The sequence below is a fragment of the Platichthys flesus genome, chromosome 1 (genome assembly GCF_949316205.1).
Source record: "Platichthys flesus chromosome 1, fPlaFle2.1, whole genome shotgun sequence".
Taxonomy (NCBI): domain Eukaryota; kingdom Metazoa; phylum Chordata; class Actinopteri; order Pleuronectiformes; family Pleuronectidae; genus Platichthys; species Platichthys flesus.
Genome location: NC_084945.1, coordinates 15099955 through 15110617, shown reverse-complemented (window position 1 = coordinate 15110617; position 10663 = coordinate 15099955). Strand labels below are relative to the sequence as shown.

At 41.4% G+C, this 10663-nt stretch overlaps 1 protein-coding gene and 2 non-coding genes across 3 annotated transcripts; 2 read left to right on the top strand and 1 right to left on the bottom strand.

Annotated features, from left to right (window-relative positions):
- Positions 1–267: 267 nt before the first annotated feature.
- Positions 268–340, top strand: trnav-cac (transfer RNA valine (anticodon CAC)). The gene has a single exon. It is a non-coding gene; the product is annotated as a tRNA-Val (tRNA).
- A 306-nt stretch (positions 341–646) lies between these two features.
- trnav-aac (transfer RNA valine (anticodon AAC)) lies at positions 647–719 on the top strand. The gene has a single exon. It is a non-coding gene; the product is annotated as a tRNA-Val (tRNA).
- A 2619-nt stretch (positions 720–3338) lies between these two features.
- Positions 3339–9947, bottom strand: gfod2 (glucose-fructose oxidoreductase domain containing 2). Its single transcript, XM_062386412.1, has 3 exons — positions 9862–9947; positions 8001–8376; positions 3339–6781 (listed from the first exon to the last, which is right to left on the bottom strand). Exons 2-3 carry the CDS (start codon positions 8251–8253, stop codon positions 5880–5882), a joined length of 1155 nt encoding a protein of 384 aa, XP_062242396.1. The 5' UTR covers positions 8254–8376; positions 9862–9947; the 3' UTR covers positions 3339–5879.
- Positions 9948–10663: the final 716 nt, after the last annotated feature.

Genomic DNA, 10663 nt, shown 5'->3' with positions numbered 1-10663 from the left:
ACCTGACAAGACAAGCTCTGGGTTAAACGACAAGCTGTACACGCATGCGCTGTATCATTTCCGTTTACACATTTTCAAGTCTGCTTTGAAATAGTGTCCGATAATATTATGCTAACATGAGGCTTTGGTCTCATGGACAAAGAAAGATGAACGTGAGCTGACTTCCTGATTGGTCACTTTATGGTTTTTTCCCTCCTCCTCATTAGAACATAGACAATATTTAGTCAACGCACATTGATAAAGTTATGTTCACCGCAGTTGTAACCAGTTTCCGTAGTGTAGTGGTTATCACGTTCGCCTCACACGCGAAAGGTCCCCGGTTCGAGACCGGGCGGAAACAACGTTTAGTTTTTTTTTTGCATCACACCCGGCTGAGTTGTCTCCAATAGTTAAACCATAACATGATTTGTAGTTTTTCTCTGTTAATGAGCTGGTGTTACTCCAATACTACTCCCATGTTGACAAACACTCAAAACAATTCATTGAATTCTTACACAGTCACTGCAGGAACAACATTGTGTGTCACACCCTCACTAACACGTTGAGGGTTACAGGCCAATGTGATTTGTTGTTTTTGTACATACATTTCATATTTGTCTATAAATGCAGATGCGAATATATAAGGTTTGTTAGCCGTTGAAAGTCAGTTTCCGTAGTGTAGTGGTTATCACGTTCGCCTAACACGCGAAAGGTCCCCGGTTCGAGACCGGGCGGAAACATTCTTTATGTTTCAACATGAACTGTGAGTTACATTTTGTGAATAAACAACTTTACACATGTTAGACAAGTTGGACACGAGGAAGCCGCCACACAGTCTTGTCTCTCCCTCTCACACACAGCGACTGATTGTGTATGGAGGACCATACATGACATAAGTAAAAATAAATAAATAAATAATTGTATAAATAAATACAGAAATAAATAAATAAATGAATAAATAAAAATGGAATTAAATAAATAAATACAGAAATAAATAAATAAATTTGTTAATACCAATAGAATTGTCAAAATAAATGTCTTAAATATATTTGCACATTTATTTATTCCCTGATACATTTCCTTTTCATTTGCAGCGTCCTTATGCTAATGAGAAAGGCGGGCCTATCCGCAGTCTCATGCAGGATTGGTCACAAGAGTGTAATGATCCAGCCCTACGTCTGCCTCTCAATGCTGACTGGTGTCCAGTAGCTGTTTGCAGCGTTGAGCCAGTTCACACTTAAAATGAACTAGTTCAAGTTCAGAGGGTTAGTTAAGGTTATTTTTTATTGGGATGATTTAGCTGTCAGTAGTCCTGACTGTGAGCGTCACGTCTCGTGTTGTACTGAGCACAATGAGCGAGCCGAGAGGAGGAGGAGGAAACAGAAACTCCAGCTCGTTACAAACCACCTGCAGCTTCTGCTGTGATCATGAAGCCGCTGATCTCTGAGCAGATGTGACCAGAGAACTAAAAAAGCAGACCTGAATGCTGCCTCTGCTCTGTGGAGGTATCACCAGTGGCGTTTGAGCCATGTGAGGATTGCACTGCAACTTCTTCATGCAAATGAGGCAGCGAGCACTATCAATCTGTCCAGACGCTCATAGTGCCTCCAGATCAGACTATCCAGTTTGTGCCAGGTACATCTTACAGGACGGTTATCACCATCATTAAATGTTCTCCGTGTGCAGCCGGGTCTGCTGGATCTCACTGTGCAGCCATGCCAGTAACAGCAGAACTAATGTCAGATTCATTCATAGTCTCATGGATGTCAGAGTCACAGTCCTCCAGAGCCGATTCCACTAAAAATAGAGGAAATGAAGTTAGAAGGCCTTCAGATTCATAAAATCGTACAATCTGACATTGACAGATTGTGTTTTGTTTGACCAACAATCCAAAATCTAATAATAATCATATAAACAGACACAAACATCAAAACCACAAACTTGAGAAGCAGGAGAAAATATTGACATGACTATAATAGTTAAAAAATGTGCCAGAACATAAAATTAATATATAAGCTATAATCAGTGTATAAGCGAGAGGTTTCCACTTTGCTCTCTTTTATGCAGATATGGAGGACGAGTTCAGGTTCAATGTGGATGCTGAAAATATAAGAAAGTGTTAAAAAATACTTACAGATACATGTACTTCACTGATCTCATCGCACTCAATTAAACTACAACAAACTGAATTTAAGATAAAAACTCCATCACCTAATATCTGCAGCGGGATCTGACCCAACACATCTGTAAACTAACCCACAGAGGACGTGTTGAACTGTACCAGAGAAGAGCTGCTCCCTGTCCCTGTGCGCCCCCTGGTGACCGCTCGTCCTCTGAACTTCCTGGCGACCTGTCTGGGATGATTGAGCCGCAGGTATCTTAGCGTGATGGTTTTGATGCCCTGCTGTTTGGTTCTTGATTTCAAGGTTTAAAGAAGCACCAGGTCTGCGGCACGTAGCTCCGGCGGTCTCCGCCGGGTTGTCCACACAGCTCCGGTCCATTTACTGGGCTCTGTGTTTTCCATTGAACAAGTTTAATTGTGTTCATCAACTGTAAGAGCGGCATCACTAGTGTTAGCTGTGATGCTAAGCTTAGCTATGCTATACTTGTTGTGGCACGTCATATCCGGGCAGCCCTTGTTTTTGTTTGGCCGTGTAGACTATAGATATATATATATAAAGGCCTTTATATATATCTCTGGTGTAGACGCTGAGGAGCATTGCTGCTCCCTGCAGGATGAAATGTAACTAACACGGTTCATATTTTCATACATAGCTCTCAAACATTAATAAGACCAACAGTCAGGCCAATAATAAATGTAAACATGTGAACTAACTTACCTGTTATCACTTGGCTAATAAACATAGGCCAATATAGTTATATATAATATGCAAAAAAATATTGAATTTACAAAAGACACATGCAGGAGGAATGGATTGATGTTAAACATTGAACATGTATGTTTATTTCTTAATTCAAGCTCTCTATATATATTTTTTAACTCATTATTTTGGTATTCTATGGTTTAACCATATAACGTCAAGCCTCATTTACAAATTCTGTTTTAATTCATGTTGATTTACATCGGCAGATATATGGGTAGATATTAATGGGTAGAATTTATTTTACTTTCGCAACTAACAATCAATCTGGCTCTAATGCTGAGGGTGCCTGTAGGTGAAGATTAGCATTGTCCTTGACAAGTCTAGAACAACACTGGGCAAGAACATCTGATCTACAAAGTTTGGGATATTTTAAAAATGTAATAATGATTTGATCAATACTCCTTTTCAAATACAGGTATAGAAAATACATTTTTTACAAAAGTACACAACAAAGGTCTGACCAAAGGCACTAAATGAAGACAATTGTATTTATTTAAGGAAATGTTTGTCAGGCAGATGAACAGTAAAGTTACCCAACTTAAACACATTGTGCTCAAAAAGCCAAATTATCAATTAAAACAACAGTTAAAGCGAAACAAGATAAATATAACAGCTTTTAACAGAAATTCACACGCTGAAAATACAAACATTGAACAGAATGAACTGAGGGAAACCTTCTCCACATCAAAACATAAATAAATACAAAATGTCTTCCTTACACAGACAAATGTAAAGTCAATTTTTGCAGTGAGCTGGCTGGTACAAGCATTGCACTGCATATTAAATAGGTGGCATTTTATCAGTTTTCAGTGCAAAAAACACAACGAATACAACTGTCAACAAGATGGTGAATAGTCAGTTGGAATGTATTTTAAAAGTGGTGGATTGTGGATCATCCTGCAGGCAAATGTATTAAAAACACTAAATGTAAACTTGATTCAGGGTTTTTGGAAAGCACTGTTAAGAAAGCGTGAGGTAAGCGTGCATCTGTCTTTAATATTATTTAGGATATTCAGCAGAACTGAGATGCAGTGAGCGACTATAACAACCGCAAACCAACACTTCCTGCCTCGTTAATTAAACACGTTGGTGAGGCACGCGTTTCTACTCTCACGCACGTCAAATCCAGTGGTTCTACTCAATGAAAAGCTCAGCAATGATTCAGGGTGACTGTAGCAAAACAGGGTGGGGTGGTGCCCCCCAAGTCTGGATTTATACATCTGTAATAACTTTAAATGCATAGACTGATGAAACTCAATCTTGTAAAAACAAAGGAACATGTAAACACATGTAAACAAAATTTTGAAACATTTTAACTCTGGCTTTGTATTAAAACTTTGACAGTTGAACAATGAAAGGTCGCTTTTTAGGACAAACCTGTTTCTGCTTATGTAAATGTTCAACCTGTTACTCCAGCTATAATCTGTCCTATGTGTAAAGCCAGCAGGCGGCTGGTAGTTTCCTCCTTCAGTCACTTTCAGCGGTTAAATAGATGACCACTGGTGGCAAGTCTTTACAGCAGAAAACAGGTACTAAAATTCCTATAAATCCATCTGAGCCAATTCACCTCTGTCTTTACGTATGTTGTGTGTTTGTGCCAAACAGTCAGTATGGACCCTAAAATCACTACAAATGTGGAATCTGTGTTTCACTATCAACCTCCTTGAAGCTGCTTGAAGTAATTTATTCATAATTGCTGAAAATACTGAGAAGAGGCTGGTGTGGTTTGAGGGGTTTAAATGTTTTTGATACCATGAAAAGTATCCAGCTCACCACAGCTGGTACATCTGAAAAGCAGGAAACTACAACTGCATACTTCCTCTGAGGGCAGATACGGTTTAAGTGATACTCTAAAGTTTCATTTAAAATTACGAATCACTATAAGAAAGGGGGGTTTTGAGGGGCAATGCTACAAATCAGACATTTTATTATTCCTTTCTCTACATAGCTTATTGTAATCCCTGGTATTTTATGTGTGTCACGGCAGTTTATAACATAAAAACCTACAAGCCCTACTTGCAATGTTTTCAACAATTTGAATCTCTGCTTATTATTACACTTTCTTTAAAAACTGACGCAGCTCCTGTATTCTTATTATGAAGTATCCACAGGCTGATCTCCACTGGTTTGTGATTTGTATTCTGACAGTGATCCTTCTGCAGCCGGCGAAGGATTTTGTTATTCAAATCACCCTCATGCTTTGTTATTCACATTCACGCCTGTGGTAAACACAATGTGCTTTTGGAAATTAAATAATATTAGATTATGTTCAGTAGAGATTCAAATGTTGGAATGTAAATTACAGTTAAATTTGAACCTCACAGTGTCTGAATGAACACCTTGTACAGACTGTGCTGGACACAAATATTTTGTCAGTGGTTATTTACAAACTCTTGTGATTCTCACAGATTTATCATGACCCAGATTTTTTGCAAAATAATTTTAGAAGCCAGAATGGGTTTATGCTTGTGCACCGGGTCTAGCAGTTTTTCTTCCATAGATACCGAAACCTCCAACTCCTCACCTGCTGGTTCGATAGGAGAAAAATGACAAAAACATTCTGGCATATCTTAAGGATAAGGTACTTTTTTTGCGTTCTACATTCATGTACCCATGCAAACTGTTTGGGTCTTGTTTGGGAGGAAGTTTGTAGTCACGACTCCACGAGTTCGTTAAATTGTCTCATAAAGCGAAAGAATATCTGATAATTGTGGATCATGTCAACTTTTTTGGCATGGTAGACTTTGGCAGCCTTAACTCAATACAGAGCTTTCTTTTAAGAATCTGAATAATGGAGCTGTGAATGACAATTTAGTGTAAAAGCAAATAGCAACTGTGAGGAAACAAACTTCTGCGACACATTTATATTCTCTCAATCAAAATATTCGGATCAAAATGTGATACACAAAGTAGTCGTGTGTAATGTAATCTGCCAAAGCAGCAGAATTAAAGGAGCGACATTCAGAGCCCAGTTTAGTCAGACATGTAGTAGATGCACTGGTTGTATAAATATAATTAGTTCTTGTTTCTCTGCAGAGCCTCACACAAGTTGTGGTTGGGATCCGGCTCCTCACTCATGATCTCAACGCACTCCCATTCTCCGCTACAGCTGGACCGCTTCACGGCCTCCACCACCGTCTGCACATACAGACCATCCTCAAATGTTGGTGCCATGACCACTGGTCCTTGTGCCCATGACCTGCGCTCCTCGTGAGCCTGAAAAGACTCTCTAAGCGCCTTCACCATGGAGCTCAGCCCCCGCAGGTGAGGCAGGGGCATCTCCTTCAACTCCGGCCCCACCCATCCGCTGTCGCCTAGCAACAGCTCCTCACCGTTACTCCCGTTGCGTTGACCATACAGTTCCGTGCCTCTGGCAACCAACCTCCCAGTTGATCCAACCACCATAACCTCGTGCACGAATGACCCCGGCATGTTGAAGTTCAGGGTCACAGTGCAGCACACACCACCAGAGCAAGAGCCAGTTCCACCCATCAACATTTGGAAGAAGCAGAAATCGTCACTGGTGACGCGGCGGATGCCTCGGATCAAACCATTCTGTTGAACAAAAGTCCGCAGTAAGCCGTGCACGCGCTGGGCTCGGGCCCCAGTCAGGTAACTTAAAAGGTCGATGATGGCAGAGCCGACAGTGTGCAGACCACCTCCGCCCATCAGCTCCTCGCAGGTCCAGCCGTACGACTGGTCCAGGAGGCTCGGGCCGTAGACCCGAACATCGCACACCTGCATTTCACCCACATACCCCTCCACCAGCAACTGACGCATTGCAACAAAGGCTGGCAGGAAGCGCAGGGTATTACCCATAATGCTGAGCAGCTGGGGATAGTATCTGGCGGCAGTCACCATCTTGAATGAATCCACAGCAGTCGCAGCTTTCTCACACACAACATTCTTTCCTATACCTGCAGAGAGAGAGAGATAAATGGATAGTTGAGGTACATTTCATGAATGGTATCTAAGGTAAAGACAATAAACATACAAAACATTATAAATTCAAAGACATAGTCTTACCACTTAAACAACTTTCATAATGTTTAAGAGTTTAACAATTCATTTTCTTCTTTCAAAAAATGTGCACATGCTGCCGGTAAAGGAGGTGAGTTTCGTTTGAACTCACTCTGATTCTAAATTTGTCTTTAGTTACTATGTTCACACTAAATTTTAGACAATTTCAATACGAATTGATTAAATGGCTCTCTGAACAACAAAATGTAGGTTTAATTGCACCGGGCCGTATTTGGAACTACATTTGTTTTAGCTAGATATACAAGTATACTAAATATCATTTGAAGTTGCTGTGTGTATTTGATGCCTCAGTGCTTGGCCACACAAAGGAGCTGATGGCTTCCCATGGACCAGTTCCTACGTTTTTTTTATGGACAAACAAAAAGTCAGCTTTCACATGTGTAAAGCAGAGGGTGTTAGCGGAGTGGGTGTGGACATTTTTTATCTTTGGAGATCGGCAGCCTTCACTACCCCTTCGAATCAGTGTTGTGGATAAATCCTTCGGCGGGACAAACTCAGGAAGTTGCAACTAAAACAGGAAGTTGAGGTCAACACTCAGGAATTCCATCAGATACAGTAAGTTAACTTTAAACATCTACTCTCCTCTGATACAGTGGGTGATTATTGCATCAGTTTTACGAGTGGTTAATTGATTGAAAAATTGAAGCTCCCCCCCCCCCTCCAATGACAACATTTTTTGTAGGTTACAGCTGTGATCTCTATTAGTTAATATCTCAAGCATAAACCCTGAGAAATATATTACAGGAGAAGATGGTTCAATTCCAGTAGAAACATGTCTAAGTGAGTAATGTCATCATAGTCAAAAAATTAAAATCTGTTCCACAGTTGACCTGCCACGCCCAGTCAGGTCGTATTTGAAGTTTGTGTTACTCAGATGCTCATACAATGTAAGAGGAAAATGTTATGTTTTTGTTAACCCAATAAATTAATTCAGCTGTTTATCGAATAATATCAACCGCTATTCAGTGTTGTATGTTTTAAGGTTTGTAATAGACTGCAAGTATATAAGCTCAGTACATATGTTAATTGTAAACTTATGTGTAAAAGGTTGTATGACAGTTCTGTAAAAGAGAATGCTCATCCACAAGCTCTCACCCAGTGCTTTGACAGCAATCTGCCTCGTCATTGAGGGAGGAATATAGATGCAAACGAGGTCGACATCCTGGTGCAGCAGGACGTCATCAGATCGGCTAGTGTGAAATGGTATTCCAAGCTCTTTGGCCAAGCAGCCTGCCTCCTCTTCGCTGCGGCCCCAGAGCGCATGAACCTCAAAGCCCTCAGCTTTCAACAGTGGGACCAGCACCCGGGCTGTGCTCCCTGTGCCAAACACACCCACTCCTGGCAACATGGCAGCGCCATTCACTGTGACCTCAGCTGAGAACCATAGTCAGACTCTCCAACATCCTAGGGGCCCGGGATCCACTTGTCTGTCACCGTTGTGACCGTTACTGTAAATTCTGGGTGAATTTATCTGTTAAAAAATGAGCAGAGTATTAAAGCTGTGTGACACCTACAAAATTGCTAGTTCATACATAACAATAAACAATTTCTGGGTTAAAATTACTGTTGCTTTAAGACATTAAAACACAAACAACAAACGTTGCTCTCTTTATAGTTATGTGGAAAAGGACAGTACAAGACTCATATAATAACTAAAACAACAGATAGTAACTTCCCTCATGGCACAATATCCATGTTATTGGTTTGATTTATCTCCCAGCTCTAGTGACTATACAAACAAACAGGACAAACATGTCTGATGGAGGCTCAGTCCAGTTTTTCTTATCTCCAGTCTCTGACAGCCCCTTACATTGTGTCCTGCTACATAGTCAGCATACCATTCCTCAGATATCTCACACCCACCAAAAGTAAACGTCATCTCTATCTCTGCAGCACTTGTCATTTATGTCTGTGTGACCTTATCCACGTTAAGGATACGTCATTCAGTGAACTAAACAGAACATAACAGGGTTCATTCTGCTACTTGTTCACACACTCTAATAGGAAATACTGTGCAGCTCAGTTGACCTGTGGCCCTAACTCCTCCTCCTTTACCTTCAGTGATTTCCTGCTCTGACTCTTTAGAACCTGTAAGTCCTGTGTGGATTTGAGTCATAGCACCTGTCCACAGATTTAGAGCTGCAACAATCAGCTGATTAACTGATTAGTAAACATTGCCAACTTCATGGAGGACAAAATTACACCTGGTGTTTTTTTACATTGGGAATATTTATGTTCAGAGGCGTGACGGTGGTTGAAAGCTGCATCGAGCTGGAGGACGAGCAGGTTTATTACTTAACTGACGAATAATGTGGAGGAGCAGATAATTAATAATTATGTTATGAACGTGTATTCGTGGGAGAAGAGTTGATGTTAAGCTGGCTCGGTGCCTCACTTGTGTGTTGTGCAACTGAGTGTGTTTGAGTATGTGTGTGTGTGTGTGTGTGGGTGTACCTGTGCACCTGCATTACCATTGTAACCAGAGCTCAAACAAACATACGTTTACAAGGCTGACAGCAGTTGAACAACCCCCTCCTCTCTCTGTCAGACACACACACACACAGACACACGCCAGTGAAAACCTAGCTGTGCTATTGGTCAGATAACAAAGCCACGCCACACTGGTTTCGCTGTGTGGATCGATAATAGCTGGATATTAGCGATAGTTACTGTGATATCACAAACACACAGAAAGCGGCCAATACGTTCTATCTAACAGTCGCACACTGGTAATGTGCTCCGGAGGTAACCACGGCTCCCACTCCCAAGCTAGCCCCACTCAGCTGCTCCACACTGGGCTTATTGATAACGTTAGCTAGCACGTTCAGCTAGCCGGCTAGCGAGCCGCAAAGCCAGTCAAAACAAACTAGCAACAAACACTCGCACTTCGATGTGGTTAGTATCCAGAGTCCGTGTGTGTGTAGACGGGACAGAAACACAGTGAGGTGTTATCTACCTTCAGTAACCAGCAGCAGCAGCAGAGGCTCCGGTGGAGGAACTGGGAGCTGAGTCGGGCGCTGCCCAGTTGCTAATGGTAACTTCAGGACGACAGGCAGCAGTGAGGAGGGGGGGGCGGAGATAGTGCACAGGCTGGAGATGGGTCACCGGCGGAGAACACACACACACATGCCGCCACGCCACAGTGAAGAATGTGGACTAGTGATACGTGTTGCTTTATTTCTGAAACAGGTCAAAATCCATTTGATAACCACGGAGGCCGTTTCATATGTGACGTTTTTAATTGAAAGGTATAGAGAGAAGTTAAAAGACAAAACTGCCATACAGAATGAAAAGCTGGAGACAGAACGATTACAGATGTACACAAATTACCACATAGAGACATACAATGACAACAGACACAAAAAAGAATATGATGATGCAGTAAATGATCACATACAGAAATTAAATTACCACACGGACACACAAAAGGACCATATTGACATAGAATGGCCAAAAAGACCCTTCAAGTGACCATAGAGTGAGACACAAAATGATCAAACTGGGACTCTGAAAACGACTACATAGAGACACAAAACGACTGAGGTACACAAAGTGACCACAAAGAGAGTCAGATAGATTACTTAGAGTTCAGGGCTATGAAGCATGTACTGTGTTGGTTATACACAAAAACAACGCAACATATGTCATCGTTTTGTTTTCTCAATCAATTCATGACTGAAGGTGTGCCCATGGAACAGGAACAGTTGATCATCCATTAGCTGCTGGGCGTTTCCCAGTGAGTTAGTGAGCTGGCCTAG

What these genes read in the sequence shown, in the direction of transcription:
- gfod2 (XM_062386412.1), bottom strand. Translation starts at nt 8,253, where the DNA reads ATGTTGCCAGGAGTGGGTGTGTTTGGCACAGGGAGCACAGCCCGGGTG. An exon ending in GATTGCTGTCAAAGCACTGG is followed by an intron (nt 6,782 to 8,000) that starts GTGAGAGCTTGT and finishes CTCTCTCTGCAG; the next exon opens with GTATAGGAAAGAATGTTGTG.